The 25820-nt window shown below is 42.1% G+C and overlaps 1 protein-coding gene across 1 annotated transcript; it reads right to left on the bottom strand.

Moving 5' to 3' along the window:
* Positions 1-4852: 4852 nt before the first annotated feature.
* Positions 4853-23956, bottom strand: UBE2N (ubiquitin conjugating enzyme E2 N). Its single transcript, XM_040594186.1, has 4 exons — positions 23824-23956; positions 6486-6732; positions 6158-6298; positions 4853-5536 (listed from the first exon to the last, which is right to left on the bottom strand). The coding sequence occupies exons 1-4, from the start codon at positions 23851-23853 to the stop codon at positions 5496-5498; spliced, it is 459 nt and encodes a 152-aa protein (XP_040450120.1). The 5' UTR covers positions 23854-23956; the 3' UTR covers positions 4853-5495.
* Between the last annotated feature and the right edge of the window lie 1864 nt (positions 23957-25820).

The raw sequence follows: 25820 nt of genomic DNA on the forward strand, positions 1-25820 counted from the left end.
AAAGGAACGGCATCGCTGCTTAGCCTGCAAACACAGTCACAGGCATCTCCCTGCCTGTGGCGATCCGAGTGCTCTGAGCTATGCACCACCTGGAACAATGCTCTCAAGACAGTTTTTCTGTCCCTAAATAAGCAGGAAATGCTTTTCAAAGAGCTAGTCTAGGAAGGCTAGAGACCACTGAATGAGCCTGCTGTATGATCAGCTGATACTTGCCTGATGGCCCACGCTGAGCTTCTAAGCTACCAGTGGCAGCACTGGTTCCCAATAGCTTTCCCTCATTACCTGCGAACACCAGTTCTGATGGACGGACAGTATGGAGCAGCACGCCCAGCAATGCATGCGACTGGCCAAGTACCATCACGTTACGCACCTGCCCTGGCACTGGCTGCCCTGTGGCCTGGCACCCCTTACACCCAGACCAGAACAAGGCCCTTGTCCTAAGGGACTTTTTGCTGCCATTTAACTGCTTAATTCTCCTGAACACTTCCTTCTTTCCTGCCTTCTGGGTATGCCGCTAGCACAGCCCGTCTTTGAATAAGGCGGGAAACACCCACAGCAACTGAAGAAAGGAAAAATACCATTAGAATCACCTCACTGTGTCTTATTCTTCTAGATTTGCCACAGATGCCCCTCCATAAATTTATCAGTACCCATCCTAAGCCTTCAGCATTACCTGCAATAATAATAATAATTAATATGGAGTCGCTGATGGGAAAACCACAGCAGCAGTACTTCTGAGGGCCCAGCAGGTACCTGGGCTGAGGTAAGCACACCTGCTACAGCAAGCAACAACTGAACATCACACGTGAAATCTTTCAGATCTGTAAGTGACCGTGCAAGCCTGGCAACACAAATCCCGGACATCTGAACTTGGGTCCCTGCCAGGCAGGGAGGAGCAGATGAGGCCTGAACCAAAACTATTCCACAGCAGCAATGAATACAAGAGCCCAGCCTACCCCAGAGTATCTGAAACACAATTTTTCAACCAGTACTCCAGTCAGAGGCATTTCCCATAGAAAATAATTTATGTTTCCCTTTTTAAAAAATAAAAATCTTTGTTACATGCCACAGTTACAGTCTCTTTATCTGGGAAAGCTCATGCAGTGTGATGTACAGAAACCGCAGGTACAGTCCCTCCCCGTGCTCTCTACCTTGAGGGATTCCCGAGTGTTCAGCGTCTTGGTGATGGGCTAATCAATGGTGACAACTCCCTAGCAACAAACTGGGCTACCAGGATGAGTCATCTGAGGGTATAATCCCCTTTCCTAACACAGATCATTCCGTGGGTAGGTGTTCAGCTGACAGCTTCCCCTGCCACCACCCTTGAAATCACAGCAGTTTTAATCCTTGCCTTTCTGCCCTGCAGACAGTCTGTGTGCTCACACCGAACCCCTTATCATAAGGGTTGAGGGGAGTTTACGAAAGCAAACACCACAGACAAAGCAGTTATGCTGCTTTTAATGTCACTCTTCCAACGTGCTTCAGTGCAACTTAACAATTAGGTATTTGCTTTAAAATCTTCCTGCATGCTTTGACAGGCAAGATTGCAATATCCAGTACAAAATCTATCATAGCGGACATAATTAATAACTTCGTGCCATGCCCATTATGTAGCATGCTTTAGCAAAGCTTAATACATCTGTCAATGAGATTGCACTAGAAATTGTCCAAGCTGTGCGCTCAGGTAGCAAAGTCTTGTACTAAACCAGGCAGACAAAAAACCAAACAAACCATCCTCGGGCTGTGTACCAGAGCAGTCCTCTCTGATGGCTTGAGAGCAAGATAGGGGGGGAAAAGCCACAGCAACTGGAAGGTGATTTATGAGAGAAGTTATCAATTATTACCTTCCTTATTTTAACAGATGTTAAGAACTGTTAGGAAACTGTATTCCACCCCGATGGCAGCCCACTACAGTTGAATGAAGCTCAGTGTCTATGTGATGAATAATCACTCTTCCTTTTATTTCAGTGTCACATTACAGTCAAGACATGTTACTGACAAAACCTACCAGACACTTTAAAGTAACCCTCAAAAAAAAAAAAAATCCCAAGAAGGAATGTACATAAATCAAGATGTCACAATTTGTTATGTTACGAGCCCATTAAGATGTTTCACAATAATCTCAATGTGCTGGAAATACACTTTCTTGAAAGCTATAGAAGCAACGTTTCACTTGGTTTAGACTAAAGTCAGCTAAGACACAAAAAGCCTGCTCCATCAGTTCCCAGCGATAATACGCTTCACACGCATGACAGAACATGGCTATACATGAAGAGACCACCACTGAATGGTTATGCAGAAAGAAAAGCCTTCCAAATCCTCCTCTTGATCTGAAGGAAAATACTGCAAAAGTATTTTGCATGTGTGGTCTTAGAGCTCATGCGATAACCCAGGCTCAACAGGTACCACAGCTACTACCTGGACACTAACATATAAAATGCAATGTCACCATTCTTGCACAGGGTTTCAGGACCTTTAACACACAGCACCAGTAATACTAGAGGAAAACCATTTATTTTAAATTTACTGTTAATTTATCCAATGGACATCCACTAAAAATAGAGATATAATTAATGCTCCCTGAAAGATGGTTGCATTTGCTAACCAGCTGTAATGGCAGATGTTAACAGAACTAACTCTTGAGTATATTCAGAGCCGTTGTCTGAAACATCTGCTTAACTGAGGAAAAAGTTCTATCTAACTGGCTTCAAAGAATTTAGCCTAAAAGTTTCACACATTCCTCAGTATAAGACAGAATGAAATTCCCAGCTTGGTTTTACACAGGGCTCTTAAATCAGGTTTAAAAGTTAAATAATATGTATTTAGTATGTATCATCAGCTTCAAAAGGTTTAAGATATGCCTGAATAGACCCCACAAAGTTTTAGTTTTTAGGAAGCCCATTTAAAGTTTCCTTCATTACAACTATCATTTGCAAATGCTTTAAAAAGATCAAAAATACAGTATTTTACCTATCCTTTTACACAGTTAATTTCATATATACCATCATGATGTACTCATACATTCAAACTCAAGACAGCATGAACTTCTTTAATAAAATTTCAAATTTGTTGAGATAGTTAAAAAAAAGAACGCAGGCACATAATGGCTAGTGTGTACTCAAACTGTTCTATAATCCACTTTATTCAGTCAACAGCAAATGAAGGCAAAGGATTTTTTCTATTAAGAATATTCCATCCAGAACTTCCTCAGTTTTAACTACATCCTCTGATCAGCTGCCAGCTCTAGCACAGTTTTAAGCCCTGAACATACAAATACCTAGCCATCCGCTACATGGCCTCGGCTCTGGATTCATCCCACCTAGTCTGAAGTTGAATTGCATCACTGCCAGTTCAGGTCCTGGTTCTCTATGAAAGGAAAGGAAAGCCACTTTCAAAGCAGGTGCTTAGGTGGGTCTGACTGTCCCGTGGGGGTGCCCCTTGTCCTTGGACTACAGGCAGAGCTGAGGAAAGCTGCGTATGTACTGTAAGGTAAAGCTTTAAGAGGTAGGTGAAGTGAATCCACAGTTTACCACAGCTCACTAGTCTTAGCTGCCTGCCACAGAAGTTGCCCATGTTAATAGCACATATAGGATGTATGCCTGCTAAACCCAAACACATGCTCACTTGTAAAGGGGCGGGGGTAATGGTGCTTACCCACTCTGAAGAACAAACAATTTGTTACAAGCCTTGAATGCAACTTTGGCTTACATTCAACACAAACTACTTTTAAAACAGTTTGGGGGATTGGGGTTATAGCTCATTCTGGTGAAAAAGTTGAACTCTGCATCAAGCTTCAACCATGTTACGAAGACTACTTTGAGGGACAATACCAGTTACTAACCACTGAAAGCACTGTCTGTTGGAAAATGTAGTTTTAATAGATATTCTTCATCTTACATAAGAGCACAATAAATACACAACATTCTATAGAAATTTCAGATGACACAAGAGGTGAAAGAGGGAGAATACCAATAGACTACATATCCATACCCCTGAACTGCATAACAAAACACTCCCTACTGCAACCACTACAAGCTGTCATTTATACACTTCAGGCTGGCCTTGCCAAAAGCTTTTAAGCTTTTTTTTTTTTTGTGTGTGTGAGTGAGAGGGCTTGGGGAAAGAATGATAACAGGGACACAAGAAATTAAGGGAAGCAATCAGATGGGTTCCCAGAAAAGATGCTGGACTCCCAAACACAACGCACATGCAAAAACCAAGGATGAGTAAGAAGTCTTTTAATCACTTCCCTCCAATAAAAAAAGCTTTGTTGCTATGTAAGCAAACCTGTTGCTCAAGCAAGTAGCTTAATAAGGCTTGTAGAGAAAACCAGTGGTATGAGCCGCTACCTGTAAGTGGTTAACCAAAGAGCCAGTTTGTGTATCAACTGATGTAACAGTGGTATTTCATATTAATGGAGGGTAGGAATTAAATAAGTTAGAAAACTGTGTAGTGTAACATCTGATGACACTCAGCAAAGTTATGCAGATACTCGTAATTAGTGCTGTCATTTGCTCTCAACCTCCTACTTTATTACAGTTATTTCCATGAAAATGCATGTCAATACATTACTAAAATTATGGTTACAATGGCTACATCAGAGAGTTGTTTCTAGAAGTCACTTCAAATGCATTTTCATACTAAATTGGCCAGGTAAGATCACCCACATAACACAAGTTCATTAAAAAAGTCAAACAAAAGCAAAAAAAAATCTTGTGAATTCCACCTCTTTACTGTTTAATCTGTCAGACTGCTGAAGACAAATTGTCAATTCTTGTTTAATTTTTTTTTAAATACGATTGTCACATTAGAGAAATGAAAACACAGCAAAATAAACTGTACAAAGGCAAAGTAGAATAACAAAAAATATTTTACTAAAACATAAGATTTACAGGAGATTTTCCAGACAAGCCATACAAAATGGTCACAAGCTTTTTCTTGGAGGGATTTTTCTACACTTGACAGCAGAATCACAATATTATTAGTGAAGGTGATGGATGTTTAATGTTCCCATTTTTTGTTCAAACAATGAAGCTTGTCCATCTACAGCGCCTAAGTTAGACTGGGCTAGAGGGTATATTCTAAAGTATAACTGGTTAGCTGCTTTTACCAATGCAATTAGCATCACCATAAAAAGGGAGGAGGAGCCCACAAAATTAAAACAAAAAGCCCCACAGCTAACCCTGCCTACCTTCACTCACAGTGCTTATACTTAAACCATGATGGGAAAAATGATTAAAAGCAGAGATGTGCTGCTGCTTTCAAACAATTTCACAACAATCCAGATGATACTTCTAGCCTCTGCTCATGCGGTACAATAGTGAATTAGGACAAGACACAGATTTGCTAATGTGCATTTAATCACCAAAGGACTGAAGATGTCTGGGCTTTTATTCTGTAATGTTTCTAAAACTGTGTCCATTAAATGCAAACAAAAAAGGAAGAGGTCTTGGCAGAACAGGAGAAGTGATGCACACTTGATGTTCAAAGCGCATTTAAATATTATTCATGGCATATAGCCTAGTCCATGCTCTGGCTGGAAAGAAAAAGAAACACATTTAAGAAAAGATGTATTTTTCAGACTTTAATAAAGTAATTTTAAACACTTTTTTTTAAAGATCACTTGTATATCACTGCTGCAAGTACACAAAATATACTAGTTCCGAGATTTTAAATGCAATTTTGAAGGCCAGCAGCTGTCAGCTTTTGTATATTACAGAAATGGCCTGACTACAGTGGATCCAAAAGTGAAGAGGCGTAACGAAGCAATTCTTTCAGTTCACTGCGGCCTGCAACAGAAGCTAGTATGGAAGAGATGTACTTCCTGAAACCAGATAATCTGTTCTTTAAGCTACAGAGGAAAAGCAGTGGTGTATACTTGTATTTTACCACAACTCCAAATTAGACACGCTTGCAATTTAGCAACATGAAAATTCATGATAAAACAGACAGACCTTTTCTTCTAGCAAGCCTCACAGACTTGAAAATAGACCACTGCAGGCACATTCAGGGTACTTGGACTATGACTGTATGCAGTAATTGTTTCTGCAAGTTGCAGACATAAGACAAAGAGGTCAGGATTTACATCCCCCACCACCAAGTAATCAGCAACTTCCTAGAACTAGGGGGGAAAAAGAAAAAAAGTGTAAGACATCACCTGTTTCTATGGCTTGGGCTTCATTGGTCTTCCATTGCTCAGCTACATCATTTGCTAGTGGATCATCTGGATTGGGAGCGCTTAACAAAGCCTGGATTGATAGCAGAACTGTACGAATCTGCAAAGCTGGGGACCATTTATCTGAAGAGACATTTATAACTGTATGAAACACCGTATTCACCATAATCTATAGAAACAGCAAGTTTTCATCACCTAGATTAAAGAATACGCACAATATTTTTTAAACAAATTAAACCTATTTTTCAGGTCATTTTATACATTTCTGTACTTAGTAAAATCTAAAGAAAGAAAACAAGATAGTACTTACCTTTCAAAATATCTAAACATATTCTTCCCAGCTTGTCTACATTAGGATGATAAATTTTGGTCATGAAACGTACTTTAGGAGCTGCCATTGGATATTCTTCTGGAAGGAATAGTTCAAGTTTAAATGTCCCACCCTCAAAGGGGGAATCCTGTGGACCTGCAATGACTACGTGAAAATAACGTGCGTTGCTTTCATCTGGCTCCGCTTTTATCCCAGGGACTGGCTCTGCCAGCAAGCGCTGGGTTTCCTAGAAGAAGAAGAGGCAGCAATGTTAACAAACACAACCCATTCAAAATAAACACAACCTATACAAACTATTTTAAAAACAACATTATGAGCTATTTGCCTACATCCACAGAAACAGTGTTAGACAAACATGTTAAAGAACATCAACAGAAAGGAGATGAGGATGTGGTAAACTGGTACACATCTTTCAGATCTCTCAACTGCTGTAATAGTGTGCTTCTATAGCACAAGATAATAGATAACAATTAAATTGTTCTCAAATCTCTTAACTTTTGATTAAACTACTACCAAGCTGTTATTTTTTTCAATATACTTAAGAGCAATTTAAAGAATACCACAATGAAAATACCAAAAGCATTTCCCATGCTACCTTAAATAGAGAATCCCCTAAGTGAAAAGCCAAAAGGGTTAATCACTCACAGAAAGCGTTCAAGGTTTACTTTAACAAGAGTGAACCAGTTTATTAAGATGAACATTTGTACTGGAATCAGATCCAACTTCAGAGAATTTAAAGTACTATGCTGCAACACTAAAAGTGTTTTTAAGGATGTTTTATATATTTACACATATGTATGTATAAATAGCTTTGGTGCGAGCACTTTCAGCCTACATATAACCTCTGGTGTGGGCATTTCCAGCCTACAAATAGCCACGTTTCAAGTTTACCCTAAAAAACAGCAGGAGACAGGCAAGTTGTTCTGTAAGCAGCAAAATTAGAAAAGCCTGGTTTCCTACAGGTATTTGTATTCTTTGTTGCTCAATTCTTCTGCCTACAGCACCAATCCTACTTCAGGTACCACGCTGTGACCATAGCTAAGAGCTGCCCATGTTCTGACCATCCATCATCCCAACAATGCACTGAACAGACAGACCGACCAAGTCCTGTACATCTTTCCCCCTCCTCTGCCACCAGCCTTCACAAGTCTTACCAGGCACCATTCTGCTCATTCTTATTAAAAAAAAAAAAAAAAAAAAAAAAGGACTCAAGGCCAAAAGGGACAAAAGGACATTAGGCAGGGACAAGAAGTCCTGCCGAAGCCTCATTTCCTCAGGTAATTTTAGCCCCATTTCCTGCTTTTCCTCTAGCTTGTTATTACTATGTACAGTTAATTTTTTCACCACTATCTGTATCTACTGATGAAAAATTGAGACTTGTAGGTGCATTCATTTATTATTCTAGTTTTGTAATATTTATTCTGTGTGTCTACAGTAGCACCAATACAAGCACAAAACAGACAGATTACCACTGCTTGGCTTAATACATTCTTCAAACATAACTGGATTGTTACAGTACTGGCATTTTGTAAAAATTAATTTACACAGCACTTAAGTGATATGGCTGTCTTGATGCAGTTAATAACATGTCACCTTAGCAAAAAAATAATCAAATATATAATATAAAAAGTGATGTCACAGTAATTAATGCCAAAATCCAGTCATTCATCTCAAAATTGTCAAGGTCCTACAGACCATAATATTGAAGTTGTTACTATACACATACACAAGCATAAAAATCAATTTATCTGGTCTAATTCCCTGTTGTGACTACATACTGCCTACTTAACATGCATAGGCATTAGCTGCCAGTGCCACTTACACACCTTACTAGAAGGCCATCCAAGATCCTTAGAGCTGTCTACACTTCTGCAAGTATATTTTAAATTATACACATAAACGTGTAATGTACTCGGACTCTGTATTCTGCTGGCTATTTACTTGTACAGTAATTCTGTAGAGAAGTTATAATGAATGCTTACTGACTTTCATCCACTGAACTAAAGCATTAAGAAATGACAGATTATCCCTGTAAATGCATAAAACATTCTCCATTTCTTTCAGCAAGTTTTCAGTGTGAGTGCTGCTGCAGGTAAATGGGACAATTTGGGTGTCTGCCTATGAAGGACCACATACTTACTATATAGCTTGACAGTTTTGGCAGAGGAAACAGTGTCTTATGCCAAACACAAACTAATATAAGGACCCAAGGTGACATTGGAAAAAGAACAAACTTAATGAAAAGATCCAATTTTTAAATTTGTTCACAGCTGCTACCCCTTGGACTTTGCCAGATACATGCTTGTAGGCAAATCATGGTTTTGGTTCTTATGGGCATGCTAAAATTTAAAGACTTTTTTTTTCTCCCCCTTTTTAAATATTAAGGGTAATGCATTTTAATAGCTGGGCTGATCTCAGCAGCCCCTAGCCCCCACGCAGTCACGCTAGTCCCCAGACTACCTCCCTAGTTATGTCAGTATGCTGACTGTAACCATATTGGGCAGCCAATCCTGGCTTAAAATAACCCAGAATCAGCAGTTCTCTGGCAGCAGCATCAGCACTTCTACCTGCTAGCATAACTGAGCGAGCAGTGCCTGGCTGCAACCTGCACATTCTGCCACTAAAAACCATTTGTCAACAAACAATGAGAGAGCCCATGTATGAGAAAACCAATTATTTTAATCAAGGTACCACATAATACCAAAGGAGCTACACCATTGCTAATATGTCATCACATTCAGATAGCCCTTTATGCCTCTATGTTACGTGGATGCAGTTATCTTGCTGTAAAACACCACAGAAGAGGTGAGTGCAAAGAAAAGCATTCATGCTTCATGCAGCTACACTAGTAGCGCTAAGACCCATACAGGCGCGCTGTGGAACATCAATATTAGATGAAAAACACTTTGAGAAAGCACGCTTCACTGCCTGCACTGTGCATGGAGCTCCACCACTATCGGGATAATTCAAGCTGTTTTCAAACAGAAGTGAGAAATACTTGCAAGAAATCTGTGAGGGAATTTGTTGACACTCATCTTTCACACTCGCCAGGCTCTGATGCAGCCATCATGCCAAGAGCACAAGCAACAGCCTAAACTCCTCTGACACACAAAATGATAGGTCGTGATTCCTGTGAACATACATCACTACTGTTTTACGCAAAAGCTGAGAAGCATCTTCAGTTTAGAAACAGCACCTTTTTAAAACAGTGTAACAAACGCTTGTTAGTCCATGAAAAACACAAGAAAGGTGCCATTTATTAAAAAGAATGTGAAATGTTTGTACTTAAATCCATCAACACCACTGCTAAAATCAGCCAGTAAATAAGGCTTTTGCACTTCAATTATGACGAACTTTAAAATATCTTCAATATATTTGGGGGAAACCATAGAAGAAGAACAGAAAGGGAAAAATTTATCAAAAAATTCCATTTTAAGGTCTAAGCATGTAAAATGCTTCAACATACAAGTAGGTCCAGCTCTAAAGTGATATCAGGGACTTGAGTTCCACATTTTGGAGTACAGTGGCCAGTTAAAGACATGCTGATACCAAAATCAATTTGATTTGCCATAAGACTTGGAGAAATAAATCATATTCGAGAGAACCAGTTGTCAGTAAACAGGGAAACACTACGCACCAGGTCTGGAAATCAAACTGCTTAAAGACTTTCTTTTTTTAAAATAAAAAAACCCACCCTGTAAATTACCCATAAGAGTCACAAGATGTGGACTCAATCTACAAACAAGGAAATGGTTTAACTATATGTTGATCTTATTTTGTAATTTTATACTACTTTCCCCAGAGGATGGTTACCGAATGAAAAAGTCTCTCAAACACATTAAAATAAACAAACAAATAAATCACTTCTAATTAAACTCCTAACTTCCCACCTTTTTTTAACTAATCAGGAAGATCAAGCATATGCAATACTTCACTTTCCAGCACCTTTTTAAGCAAAATCTTTCTAACAGCCTTTTGGCTGAGGAAGTGAATTTTGTGCAAGCTGTTACTTCCTGCTTTGCCCCTAAAACTGCCTTTGAAACCTTTGTCCAATTTGAACATTTCTGTGCACTTTGTAAGCTGTCAGTGGCTAAGACAGAAACCAAGCTCAATGTTTCTGAAGAGAAAGACGTGAAGAAGTTTGATATTACATGCTCTTCAGCCAGTTTATTCTAACAAAGTATGTACTATTCTTGCCTGGCAAAAAACCCTGCCAATAAGGACAGAAAGATCTGGAACATCCAAATACTAACATACTAAAGAGGGAAAAGGACAAATTCACCAAGAATTAGGTTTTGCAGTTTTGCTGTTCACAATAGATGTTCTTACAATAGAGCAGTTAATGTTCTCTTCATGGAAATACAAATTTCCATCAAGTAATTGTTCCAGAACAGCACTTTATAGTGTTTCTTATTAGCTCTGCTCTAGCATACTGAAGTAAGTTTCACAGAAGAGATATCAGGACATATTTTGAGCTCTAAAGCATTTAATGAAGTATCGCATGCTGCTGTAAGCAGTTACTTCTATCTGTCATACTCTGCTATGTTTTTAGATTGAGATCTCCTCTCACTCCTGCTTTTACTCCACTTCTTCCAATTCCAAGAGTATGTCGTCATTTCCGTTGGCCAGCAGAAAATAAACCCAAAATGAAGATACATGTCAGTACTTCAGAAAAAAACAAAACAAAAAAAAACCCACACCAAGCCACAACACTGTCATTCACAACTGGTTATGCCCCCCCACAATTTTATCTTTCTTATTTTTAATTAAGTGATTAAAAAACACTGAAGTGCTGAAGGTGTTTTGACAAAATAAGAAAAGCTTTGCTTTCGCAACACAGGTGGCCTGAAGTAGAGTGACAGATGATATGGATGGGACAGATGGTGCAGCTGACATTCTGCATAGCTATTCTTCTATGAAGATATTAAATTGAAAACTAATTGCACCCAAAGGGGAAAAAACCCTCAACCTGTTTTTACAGTAACCTGTGAGGACAAGAAGCCTCGGGAAGGGAGTGCACTCTGACCTGTAGAAGAGACCAACAGAGCAAGAGGTGGGGATGAGGGGTTTTCAGCTTGCAAAGACTGAGAAACCACGTAAACACAAGAGATCAGTTTGCACAGGGATGTTTCATTCTTTGAATTTTTGCTTGGTTATCTGCTTTCAGCAGAAGGAAAAAAAGTTACTGAAAAGCAGACATAACCACAAGGATTCTCCTGGTTCATACACCCAGAATAACACAAAAGTCCTTCTTTAAAGGAGTGAATTGAACTTCCATACACACATGCACAAAAATCAATTGTTAGAGCACACAGGAATATGAACAAGCATACAAAGAAATCCATTAGAAATATACTATTTTAATCACTTCCAGTCTTGCAGAAGTGTTCATAAAAGCCTCAAGCTGCCAAGGCCTCAGTCAAAACAACCAAAAAAGATTTCTGTATGCTATGTTTTTGGAAAACAAAAAGCTAATTCAGAAGTTTTACTTGCTATCAACAGACTAGTGCAGGATCAAACAGTGGCATATTGACAAATAACTACAATCAGAAAACTCATGTATACAAGTATTTGCAAAAAAAAATACCCAAAACCCCAAATGTTATTTCTTACATAGCAGAGCTGAACTGAAATCTCTAAAGCTTCACCTGCCTGACAGAGACCAATCCAGTAGTGAATGAAGAAATTGTTGCATGGGATTAGACAATTTTTAAAGCTTTTTCATTGCTTTTTAGGAGTACTGTATTCTTTGTTTGGGAAAATAATTGCAATTCCATTCCCTGTACTATGGCAGTAGCTAATCACAACAAATTTCACACTGCCTGCCAAGGGATGTGAGGAAAAAAAAGTTAAGAACAGATCAATATCTAGCACCCACAAATTACAAGAACTTTAAGGCTACTGTATGAAGCCCACTAGAATTTAAGAAAAAAGCTTGCCTGCAAAGTCAGCACAAACTAGCTCAAAGAAGAAATCCATACTCCATGTCTTCAGGCAAATTTGCTTTGCTTAGTAATTCAGCTGTCTGCATGCTCAATTTCCTGACACCCGTTTTCTTACTTCATATTCAATATTACTACTATACAGTTACCTTCCACTAAGTAAAAAATTCTGCATATCAATCCACAAGTTCAATATAGTAGTCTTTAGTGAGGTGTTACAGTTGAAGGAATATACCTTCTGACATAACCTAACATGGTCTTCTGCTCCACACAGTCCTTTAATACCAGCTGTGAAATCACTTGGTGAAATTCATAAAATCTATTAGAACAAAAGGAGCTTAGAGAAATCCCAACACCTTACAAAACCTGAACGTTATAAGCTGATAAATGAGCAGACAGAGGAAAGGAAGAAAAAAAAAAGCTGTGCTGCCTTTCCACTTCGGCCTATTGTGCACCTTCACTTTTGCGTGTATAGCTGTTTCTCAGCCTCATGTTGAGATAGCATGGAGCTGATCTGGAAGGAGGAAAAAAAAAAAAAGTCATACAAGAAAGAAGAGTCCCTGATGCAGCTCACCACATGTCCACGCAAACAGCTGTGCCAAGAAGGGTGCAAACACATGCTGTCAGAAGGATGGGAGAACAGACTGCTCCTTTTGGTGAAGGGGCCAGTTTAAAGAGCTGAGACTGCAACATCAATCACAGCAAGATACTAGCATAACAGATTACTGTTCTGTAACCAACCTAAAAAGGAAACACAGACTACCTCCTCATTCCAAAGGAAGAAGCTTAACTACCAACAGCACTAATTTCAGTAACTGCTAAATTAAAGTCTTCATCCCTCCACAAACGTCTTAGACTCTGTGTATCTTCTTACATGTTACAGTTATCTAGCAACCTTTTATAGTACTGCAACTACAGAAAAGCATCCTTGTGACAAGCAGCTTTATGCTAGTACCTTAAAGAGATAACATCATTAAGACTTACAAAGGTCAACATAGCTGCAATAAAATTATTCTGAAACTTTGTAACAGAAACCATTAATACGGCCTCTTACACAAAGAGAAAATATTGCAGGTCTTAGAGCTGTTAAATATTTAAAATGGCACAATACCGCATCTTTATGCAAAGTCTCAGGGGAATGACCCTTCCCTTGTATTTTCAGCAGCAGATTTACTAGCACAATTCTTATGCTGTAGTCAAGTAATTTACCTTCAGCATCACCCAAGATGGAGGTTACATCCCTACAACTTCATCAGTTCAAGGCAAGGTACAAGGCCTCTCTAATCTACTTCAGACAGTGAAAAAGCATAGGTAATATCCACCTTTACCTGTAGGTTCAACTAACCCAAGATGGTTTTATTCTGAACAGATCAGGGAAGACAGCTGACGGATAAGTAAAACTTAATCTGCAACAAATCACAGCTCAGAGCTCTACTCCCAGTGCTTATTGCTGCTCCCTTGGCAGAAATCACCACCAGAAAGTAAACCTTGTCAGTATTCCCAATTCAACTCAAGGGAAGTATACTGGGCTCTTTTAACCAGATCTTTAAACCAAAAAATGTTGACTGACAGCATACAAACTCTGCTGTCATCTAGCAGAGGACAGTAACTTTGAATAGAAATGGATGAACACTTGGCACCAGCTGCAGGTAAAAGCATCTTCCAACAGTAAGATTAAATGAAATCTGCACACATCTCTTGATACTTTTCTTCCATAGGTACTACAAGCAAGGGTCTCTAAACAGCTGACTATAAAGCAAATTTCTTTGACAGTCTTGGCCATTTATAATAGGAACAACAGGATGCAACGCTACATGAATAGTCCCAAGACAGCCTAAAAGAAAGTTATTGGTAAAATGAAAGAAGCACCCAGACTGAAAGAAATACACATCAGCTTGCCTCACTACTTTGGGACATAAAACTTTTATCTGGTTTAGCATAACTACTTAATCATCTAGGCATATGTACAGGGTGCAGGTATCAAGGCGTTGGCAGCAGGGGGGCTCCGGTCTGACCTCTGTGGGAAGGGGCCAGGGGCTGTGCTGTGCCAGACACAGCCAGCTCCAACAGACATGACACAGCGCACAGCTAAGCCCATCAGCCACACTGGTGGCACACCTGGGAAAACAGGATAGAAGGCATCCCACAGAGAGAACAGTGAGGGGGAAGAAAAAAAAAACACCAAATGTGAGCAAAACTAGTCTGAACACCAAGCTCAGAGGAGGATGAGGAGGTGCTTCAGACACTGGAACAGAGATTCCCTGTAGCTCATGGAGGACCAGAACAGAGCAGACGTCCACACTGCAACCCATGGAGAGGACCATGCTGGAGCACAGGAGAAGCACAAGGAGGAGAGAACAGCAGACAGGAGCTGTTAGGGACTAAGCAAACACTTCCATTCTCCTGGAACCATCAGGGGCAGGGGAGGTAGAGGAGTCAGGAGTGGAAGGACTGCAGTTGAGTGTGGAAAAAGGAGGCAAAGGTGTTGTTTTAACTCTATCTTTGCTTCTTACCATCCAACTCTTTTACTTGGCAATAAACTAATTTTCCCCAAGCCAAGCCTGTTTTGCCCTTGATGGCAATCAGTAAATGATCTCCCCATCTTTCTCTTGGACCATAAGCTTTTTCATCTTTTTTCTCCTGCTGCCTGGTTGAGGTGGGGAGTGACTGGGTGGGCAGCTGGCCAGTGTCAACCCACTACAGCACGAATCACAATGTACTTTTTAATCTGAAATGTTTGAACTGTTGTATCCAGAAGCACTTTTAGTGAGGATGTAGTAGACTGCTTCAGACTCCACAGATGATATTGCAAATCAGAGGTTTTTCAAAAAGATAACAGAATTAAAATCAAAGCCACTAGCTCCATTTTTTTGCTATAGCTGTAATGATAACACTTATCACTGGAGGATACCACACACACTAATTTATGTGGGAGAATATATGATGAGGAAAGTGATCTCTTTCAGTTTAACTCATTGCTTCTCAGCTTCTTCAGTATTTCCTTCCTAGGAGAGATCAGACATCTGCTGCCAAGTCCTCCAGCAGCTGAAAAGTCACTACCAATAGCAAAAAGTGAAAAGCTTTAAAAAAAAAAAGTACACCTAAGTTGCACTGATTTTTTTAGTCATTGAGAGTTGAAGTCCTTTACCTTATGCTTCACTGGCTTTAGCTATTGAGCTTACAATTGAGTCAAACTGCTTTTCTCCCCACCATTTCAGCCTGATTCTCAGTCCTTCTTGATCAACTTCACTCACATCTGTAACTACCTCCACCTTTTCCTTTCCTCACAAATTGCAGGGTTTGCCTGAATGAGAAGCCCAAACTTCTCAGCAGCAGCGCTAATTTATACAGTCCCCATTCCAGGCAACCCTTCTATCAGCCCAAGTGTTTGCAAAGTCAAACAACAAATGAGGTCACAGAACTGATTTGGCTTAAGAAATAACCTTTACTGCAGAGTTCTGAACCAAATCAGTCCCTCAGTGCAAGCTTACCACAGCAGCACAAAAACTTTTGTGCCAGCACAACCCAGGCTAAATCTGTTTATATAGTAAGGCTACTCATCATGAACCCAGGGTAATCACCTTGAGAACTTCTGGTTAATCTAACTTAACTAGGTGGTAACTCCTCCACCTTGTGCTGGCTCTCTGAAAAAAACACAGAAGTACACCACCAACTTTAGCATTTCAATTCAGACTACATACAACATACATTTGTTTCATATTTTTATGCCAATTGCAGGAAACCCTTGCCAGCTACCGGTGCCATTATCATCCAACTACATCTAATAGTTCAGGTTAATTTTGAGGTACGAAGTAGAAACTGAAGGTTTTAGTGGCATAGGGCAAAACTTAAAGCAGCATACTGGCACACCGACAAGTTAATAATTACTTGCCAAATGGCAATTCTTTCCTTTTCTGTCAGAGTGGGATAAGGGGGAAGATCACAGTTATCTCCTTCGCCAAGAACTGGCAAGTGACACATGAGAAAGTAAACCACATGCATGTTTCTGCTTTGATTTTTATTGGGGGGGGGGGGCAGTAGGGGAAAGTGAAACATATCAGTCAAAACTGCCTTATACATATACGGATAAAGCTGCCTCAGAAAACCACAAAGACTTAATTCAAACACCTTTTATAACAGTACATAACATTTTGGCACAAGTTCTTCTAGGGTCTATCAATTCATTAGCTACAATTGTGTAAAGAACTGGCTATAACCAGCATTACTCAAAATGAACTGGTTACCTAACCAGAAATCATAGCCAAGAGAGATTTAAGAATGTTTAGATTAAATTTGTGTCACTGTAAAACAACTACATTGAAGGAAGTCTTCTGAAAATAGCATCTACCTTTTAGGAAAAAAAAAAAAAAAAAAGAATTAGCAATAAAGCCCATTAAACTGTAAGGCAGAGGTCAAACATCATAAATAGAAGGCTACACTTGTGGTTTCCAATAGCTGGCCTCCACATTAATTCTTCTCTTCCTTGCCATATATTCCCCAGGTGTCAGCATCCCACACGCCTCTGCTTCCTGCACTCATTACTAGGCTAACATCTCTGTACACTAATGCTTCCATCACCCTGCGGGTTCCCAGACCCTACCACCAGCCTCCACCGCCAGCCCCAACTGTAACTACACTACCACCTCAAAAAAAAAAAAAACCAAAAAAGCAAGAAAATGTTCTGAGTGTCAACATATCAAAGGCAACAGCTGTAAAAACAAAGAACAGAACAGTGGTACAGCAGATTTAGAAACCATTAACTAGTACTCAATCTATGAACAATTGTCCAGCAGCTTGAAACCACAGCTCTGCTAAGCAAGCACCACGAACTCCAGATTGCTCACAACCTTCCCTCATGCATTTCTGGTTCTCCAGTTCCTATCACCACACAATTTTAACCATTGCACAGTCACTTACAGGGAGATGAAGACAAACTTACTCCAGGTAACAACCTTCCCAGAAAAAAAAAAAATCCAGAATCTACCCACTCTTGGAACAAGACCTTATTGCCAAACAATAGTAACATGAAAAGGGGCATTTTTAAGGTCAGCACCACTCTCCCCTGAAAACGACCACCTCCTCAAATTTTCCAGAGCAGATTACAGGATTTTAGAACTGTGAAGCTGAGATCCTATGCAAGTTCCTAGAGGATTATCTATGTACTAACACAGATCAAGCTTTTCATGGTGTATCTCCAGCTATAGCAAAGTAAGGCACAACTAAATTCACTAAGCTAACAGTGAACCCATTCCTGCAGATATACTGATGGAGCACATTTGCATTAATATACAGTGCAGAGTCAACTATCAAAGTGTGGTTAAAGCAAACAGTAATTCATACATTCAAATGCCATCTGTACTGGGCTTGCGTGGCAAGGTTTTGGTAGCAGGGAGAGCTACAGAGGTGGATTCTGTGAGAAGCTGCTAGAAGCTTCCCCCAGTAGAGGGTATGTCAGTCAGCTCCAAGATGGACCCACTGCTGGCCAAGGCTGAGCCTATCGGTAATGTTGGTAGTGCCTCTGTGATAACGTATTTAAGAAAGGAGGGGCAGGAGTGTGAAAATGCAAGAGAAACAACGCTGCAGACACCAAGGTCAGTGAAGAAGGAGGGGGAGCAGGTGCTCCAGGCACCAGACCAGAGATTCTTCACCCCTGCACCCTGCAGTGAAGACCATAGTGAGGCAGGCTGACCCCCTGCAGCCCATGGAGCTCCACAGCAGAGCAGAAATCCACCTGCAGCCCGTGGAGGACCCCACACTGGAGCAGGTAGATGTGCCCAAAGGAGGCTGTGACCCCATGGGGACCCTATGCTGGAGTAGGCTCCTGGCAGGACCCTGTGGACCCATAGAGAGAGAGAAGCCCACACTGGAGCACCTTTGCTGGCAGGGCTTGTGACCCCCCATGACGGAGCAGTCTGTTCCTGAAGGACTGCACCCTGTGGAAGGGACCCATGCTGGAGCAGGTTGTGAAGAACTGCAGCCTGTGGGAAGGGCTCCCCTTGGAGAAGTTTGTGGAGGCCTGCCTCCCTTGGGAGGGACCCCACAGCGGAGCAAGGAAAGAGTGTGAGGAGTCCTCCCCCCGAGGAGGGAGTGGCAGAGACATGTCATGAACTGAGCACAACCCCCATTCCCTGCGCCCCTGCCCCTCAGTGGGGGAGGATGTAGAGAATTTGGGAGTAAAGTTAAGCCCAGGAAGAAGGGAGAGGTGGAGGGAAAGTGTGTTAAGATTTAGTTTTCATTTTCTCATTAGCCTACTCTGTTTTGATTGGTAATAAATTAAACTAATTTCCTCAAGTAGAGTCTGTTTTGCCCATGATGGTAATGGGTGCATGATTTCTCCCTGTCCTTGTTTCAACCCACAAGCCAAGCCTTTCACTGCATTTTCTCTCCTCTGTCCAGCTGAGTGATAGAGCAGCTTTGGTGGGCACCTGGCATCCATCCAGGTACCCAATCCACCATATCATCTATGGCAAAATTTGCCACTTGCTTCTCACTATTAACTCACCAGTCACATATAACTATGAAAATATGTTTTTGTTTTGTACTATTACACAAAACCAATTTTGAGGTACACTGAAAGCCACATAAACATAAGACAAGCATAGTATTAAAAAAACCTGCATGCAAAACAATAGAAAACCATTAGCATCGGTAGTTAGAAAGCCTGGTGTACTATAGATTTGTACCTCAAAGTTGCTCCAGTGTTATACAAAGAGGTGGTCCAAACAAGACTTTTGCCTCTAGTTGGATTATCTAGTTTTTTCCTCAGTTTTTCTTCTCTAGCATCTGCTGAAAGCTTCTTTAAGGAAAAGGATGTGAAAAGTTATCAGTGTCCTCTTTAATATCTTTTATTAGGAATCCATGTCTTCCTTTCAAAACTGGTACCTTAGTCTGACTTGAAAGTTTTCCTATCCTCTGAGCCTGAACCACCTTCTCAGCTTTGCCCTGACACCTCCACAAAGGTTGCATCCCGCCAAACTTCGGGCTTCCAATACCTGCCTCTACACCCCTCCCACTACCAGAGCCAGCCTATGCTATACTGGTCACCTGGCAAGAAGATTCAATGTGGGTTGCAAAGTAGTGTTCTGTCTTATCTTCCTACCTTCCTACATTTGTTGGGGAGGCAGGGGAAGGTGGTTTTAAGAAGAATGATACAAAACACCCTCTGAAAATTCCTTAAGTTTTTACCCTCTTGTCAAATTTGAAGTTATCCACAAGATTCAAACAGCATACAAGGGGCAAAAACACATTACAAAGACCAAATATACAGTTCCTCTGCAAATGCCAAGGAACAGCACTGTCCAGAAGTAATGTTTTTATGCCTAACCACCATCCAAACAAATGCAAAATACCATTAAAGATGCTAAGCTTACCTTCAGCCTTTTTAATTTTTTCTATCCAGGAAATAAAAAAAAAGTCAAAGAAATCAAGAAGTAATGGCAACTTAAATTTTCAGGTGGAGACAGATGTCCACACCCCAAAAGCCCATAGCTTCCAAGACAAAATGACAAACTTCAAGCTGGCTACGAGTAATACTGTTCAAGAACTTCTAGAAGTTTCAGAAGTTGCAGACTAAATGCCTGATTTATATTTTAAGAAACATATAAAGCTGTTCATACTGACCTCTAATATAGAATGCTGTTGGTGCCCATCACCACACACACCATGAGAATCTTCATAAAACCTCTGAGAAATTTTACATTTTCAGGTAGCATTTTATAACTCAGCAATCCAAATGTCACCCAGATCCTCGAAAAATACTGCAAGCTAGCAGCAATGTGGAAACAGCTTCTCACAGTAAACACCAAGAAATTAGTATCTCATACAACACAATACCATGCAGGGGAGGAAATCAAAGGCTCAGTAATTTAATGCCGATAAATTCATCAACTAAAAAAGTCTGAAGGAGTCTCAGATACTGCTTCAGATGGTTGCTTCATGATATGAGCCGCTGCAGTGGTTGCAACAGAAGCACTACTAACAACTGGCTACACAGTCAAAACATAGACCTAGACATCAAATCATGAATAATGAGATCACTGCAGTAGTGAAAACTGCAGGAAAAAAAAACATTTGAAAAGATGACAAGAGGCAGTATTGCCCATCCCATTCAGATATACTGACTGCACTTGACACAGCAATGAGGTGGACTGAATGTCAGCCAAAAAAAAAAAAAAAAAATCAGATGCAATTCAATTCCTTACTTGACTGGAGCTACGTGACTTTGCAACACTGGAGAGAATTGGTGTAATACATGCTTGAATGTAAAAATCGCTGGGCTTCTTTATTGTGTATATTGCAAAGGCTCACATTTTAATACAGGATTAATATTAAGAAAAAATTTTACAGCATCAAAAATGCACACCTATGTAAATGTGCCATAGCATATTTTTATTTTATCTTACATGAATGGATTTTCTTGTCAAGGTGATTCTCAGAGGACTCCTAGCTTTGGACTACTGAAGAAAATAAAAATACCTCTTCTCTATTCACAAGATAGATTTTCCAATTCTGACTATATCTTTAAAGATTCAAAACTATGTCATCATTTTCTACTCAACATTTGTGAAGTGCTAACACCAAGTTGTAACACTAAAGCAAGTAATCTCTTGAGCTTACAGATCATTCCCATACACACACTCAGTCCATGATCCTAAGTAATCTGAGGACAGCAAACTGGGACTAATTCTGTATCTTCTGTAACAATTGCTTTGCAACATCTATACTAACACCTTTGAATTGAATTTGGGGGAAGTATTAGAAATATAAATAGAGTGCTCTGCTGAGACAAGGAAAACTACTGCTCTCCTACTGGGCCAGATGACAGCCTCCACATAGCAAAGCAGCAAGCCGAGGAGTACAGGGCTGCTAGTCAACCTGAGAGCCAGGCCATCTGCCAGCAGTCGGTCAAAATGAGGAATGCCAGCTGTATTTCGAGCAGCTAACTAGATTCTATACTTCATTACAGTCCAAATATGCACTCGTATCCCAAATCAGCCATCAGCGGTCTCCCTCGGATGACAACACAAAGGGTGCATGTGGATCAAAGGGAGGAGGTCTTTTCCTAACACTAACCCAAACCATTTATTTATCATCAAATTTATTACTGTGCATAAAGAAAATCAGTTCACCTTGTTATTGGAGTTATTTCACCTTTCTACAGCTCTTTCCTTCCCAATCTCTCTCACTTCCATTTCCTTTCCTTGTTTTTCATTCTCACTAAGCAGAGTTCACTCCTTCCCCTCCCTCTAAGGCAACTAGCAATAGGAAATTTAACTCCAACATTAAGATTAGCAGGATAGAAAAGGTCAAAACAATTCTCACTCAAGACTCCTGAGGACTCAAGCAGGCATATTTCTAGGTCTGCACCTCTGCAGCTGCAGTATTTCAAAATATGACTTTGCACATTTTTGAGTCTGTAGTAAATAGTCAGATTCAAGTCCTAGACCGTATGCACATCTGGCAACCTAATGTATGTATAGCACAGATGCTAAAGAATTGGTCATCTAATGTGACCCACCCAAGATTTAAAAGCTCTGCGTTGGCTGCAGAGAACTTATAATGCACACATGGAAATACACAACCCACTGTACAGACCACCTTGTAACACGTAATAATCCTGAAAGTACTAAGAGGATACTCTGGAGGAAACATGAAGTTTCTAGGTCTCTGTTCCGCTGGCATCCACCTCCCCTTTCCAGGAGGAGAAGAAACATTCCCATGCCGTCACACATCTTTGAAGCAAGTCGTGAACTGCTCCATGTTTTCTTTTAGGAAACACAAAAACCCCAAAAGCACCAAGAAGGAAACGTATGCACCAGCTTACAAGTGGGTGTGCTTCTTGGTTGTATTTAGGGGAATTGTCAAGAGCTATTAAAAAATTTAATACGGACATCAGCCTCATGACTGAGCTCTTACCACAACTCTGATTAATACCAGTTCCACTGTATTATGAATCAGTGATCCCTCTCACACCTGAAATACATTCAGCTTTGCATGCTGTGCACTAAGGCAGCTGGGTGAGCATCAAACTCATTTTGTAAGATTTGTCTTTGTTATTTTCACTACTTACAAATCTGAGCAGTAATCATAGTTTAGTCTATTTCACACCAGATAAATGCTACTCCAGCCTTATTTTTAACTCATCTCCTCTATCACCTGTTAGATAGCTTGACTTTTTAGTATATGAAAAAATAAAACTGTATTTTCCTCTATTTAACATGTTCTCCACTCAGGTGTTTTACAATGGTTGCCAACATCATGTGCTCAACCAAGAGAGCTTCACAGTGTTAGAAATTATTTGTGACATTTGTACAGTTCAACAAGTAACAACGGTGCTGTTATTTCCTATGAGGGCTAGCGAACCTCACTGGAATCACTTCGTAACTTTTGTAAAGGGAGCAATCATCAATTTGAGGGCTTCAACTCACAACACTGCAAATGGAGTGGGAAGGAGTAGCCCAGCACCAACACCCACGACTAAACCATCTTTTGATAGCTTGCAATGCAGCTAGCTATGTATCTCTGTGAAGTGACTCCAAACCATTCAAGTCCTAAGGGTCAGCTGAAAATACCCCGAAGAAGAGAGCCCTTACAAAGCTTTTGAGCTTAAACGAAAGTCCAAGCGAGACAGTGAACCGCCAACAGGAAGACGCTAACACCGTAAGGGCCGACAGCTCAGAGCGCACGTAGTAGTAACCAGGCTGGCTTCGCGTGTGCCGGCACGGATGCCCCCGACGTGCAGCTCAAGCCCCGGTTTAACCACTCGCTGAGTTTCGCCCCTCCTCGTACCGGAGCGGGAGCCCAGCACCGCGCCGCCGCCGCGCTCCCCCGGCCCCGAGCCGGCGAGGAGCCGCGCAGCCGGGGAAAGAGCCAGGGGGGCGCGTCCGGTGCCCTCCAAGCTCCGGGCCGCGGAAAGGGCGCGCAGGCACCCAGCAGACGGCAGCAGGGCAGGCCGTGAGGCGCTGCCGCCGCCTGGGCGGCCACCGTGGAAGGCGCGGGCCCACTGCCGCTCGCCGCCCCCGGCCCGTCAGGAGGGCCCAGCCGCTCCCCACCGCCCGCGCACACCCGGGAGCCCCCGCCGGCGGCCACACAGCCAGCGGCGCAGGAACCAGGACCGGGACCGGGACCGGCGCGGCCCCAACCCCTAGTCGCTCCCGCGGCGGACGGGCTCAGCGGCGGGTCCCCCCCCGCCCGGCTGGGGAAGGAGGAGGCCCGGGAGGGCCCTGCCCCCGCGCGGCCCTGCTCCCGGGCACCGGAAGCGGTGCGCGGCCCGGCCCGGCCCAGCCCAGCCCTACCCTGCCCTGACCCGCCGCGCGGGGCCCGGCCCGGCCCCCCCTCAGGCGCCCCGCAGAGCGCGGCGGGGCAGGCGGGGGTACCTTGATGATCCTGCGGGGCAGCCCGGCCATCTTGTCTCGTCGGGGTGTAGGCTCGCGGGCTCGCCTCCGCTTGGGGCTCGCGCACAGCCGGAAGTAGTCCGCCCCGCGCTTCCGGTGGCGCCGCCCTCGGCGCGGGACGCTGGGCAATGTAGGCCGCGCCCGCCCGGACGGCCGCGAACTCCGCTGAGGGGCGCTCCGGGGGTGAGGCGGCCTCGTCGGCTGAAAGGGGGCTCCCGGGGTCCCGCTGCCCGTGGGCAGGAATGCGGTGGAGGGGACGCTGGGGGGGGAGCCGAGCGGGGCCGTGAGGCGGCAGGCGGGCCGGGGCGCGCCGCCTCCCGCACCGCCCTCTGCCTGAGGCCGCGCCGCCGCCGGTGGCGGGACGAGCTCGACCGCTGCCTTCGCGGCCCTGCGGGCAGCCCCAGGCTGAAATAGACCGGGGCCGTCAGCCTGCGGGAGGAGTGGGCAACGCTGGGGGGCAGCGGCCTTCGCGCCCACCCCGGTGCGAGCTGGCAGAGCCCGGCTGCTAGAGCCCCTTGTAGTCCCTTTGGTTTATGCCCTCGGTGATGCACTTCGCCTGTCTGCAAAGGCAGGAGAAGCCCGTTTGGAGTAAGTGTGTGGGATCATCACTCAACACTGACAACTAAGATTTCTTCAGCGTGTCCTGTGAACAGTAATGGCACAACGTGTACCACTTCCTGATTTTAGGCAGTGTGACAGCATACCTGTCACAAAGATACTGTAGAACATCTTTGTCTTGATAACACCTGGTTAGTAAACCTCCTTCTTTCTTAGCAGAAAGAAAAATATTGTGGAAGTTGGAGTATTATCATCACCTGAGCATCCTATGACACTACTACAGCTGCACAGTAATAGTAACATCTAGCACTCTGCATCATTGTTGATGGGAAATAAAAGCACAGACAGGTGAAGCAACTTGCCATTGGTTACTAAGCAGGCTAGCAGCACAGACAGGAACAGGACCCTGCGTATGTATGATTCTCTGCCGAGTGTTTTCTCCTGGTTTAAACACAGGACTTCTAGATGATCTACATAATTTCTGTACCCTCTGGTAGAATGGAAAGTTCTCTGACACTGGCAAATCTAGACAGTGTAATGGCTGAAACACGTCTATCACAGATATTACAAACATGTTCTATATCTCAAAATTTAAGCATTCATATTATTACACAATGGTTACCATAACATGAAGCACGTGTCAGAAGAGTGGTGTGGCTCCCTCCTTCATCCTTCCTGCAACGCTTCCTAAAAACTTACTGAGTTTTCCTTCTCTACCCCTCTTATTAAGCCACTGGCACTACAGAAGACAATTAGCACATAGAGTAGTTCTACACTATTTGATATCCTCAGTCGTTGAATACACCAGTAATTTCAAACTTCATGTAAATTCATGAAAATGCATAATCTCTGTGAGCTCCTGTGTACGTCCTCAGCCCTTTAAGCACTTAGATCCCTTCCTAACTTTCTGCGTATAACTTTCTCTGAAGTCAGTCAAATCAATGAAGTGAGACTCACCAACAGCAGTGCATGAAAACACATTTGCAGAATTCAGGCGTGAAACATTCATCAATAACACACCTTGTTCTGCAGTGGAGATGAGTGAGTTCATTTGCGTACATTAGCATGTGAAATGGCCGTGTTTAGATGTGGTCCTTCAGCAAAATCTGGTCTTGCTTGTTACACATAAAATACATAGTACACATACACTATTCTTTAATTGGGGATTTTTCTTTGTGCTTAATTATTACAGCCTATTGCTGCTACCAAAATAGACCAAGTAGATACTGCTGTGTACTCAGCACCTTCACAGTACTTACCTAAAAAGATGAAATGCTGATCTCTAGGGGGAAAAAGCTGTAAGGAAGAGAAAAAAACTCCTAGCATTATACATTTTATCAGCTGGATGTTAGCCTGTTTTTTTCCTAGTTTCACAGATATTGGTCTATACCACATATACCTTATGTACCTTAGAATAAACA

Source organism: Falco naumanni, chromosome 5 (genome assembly GCF_017639655.2).
Source record: "Falco naumanni isolate bFalNau1 chromosome 5, bFalNau1.pat, whole genome shotgun sequence".
Lineage (NCBI taxonomy): Eukaryota > Metazoa > Chordata > Aves > Falconiformes > Falconidae > Falco > Falco naumanni.

Coding starts and splice junctions, on each gene's coding strand:
- UBE2N (XM_040594186.1), bottom strand. CDS start 23,853: ATGGCCGGGCTGCCCCGCAGGATCATCAAG. Junction 6,733..23,823: donor TGCCCCGCAGGATCATCAAG/GTACCCCCGCCT, acceptor TTCTTCTTCTAG/GAAACCCAGCGCTTGCTGGC. Junction 5,537..6,157: donor AGCCCAAGCCATAGAAACAG/GTGATGTCTTAC, acceptor TTTTCTTTCCAG/CCAGAGCATGGACTAGGCTA.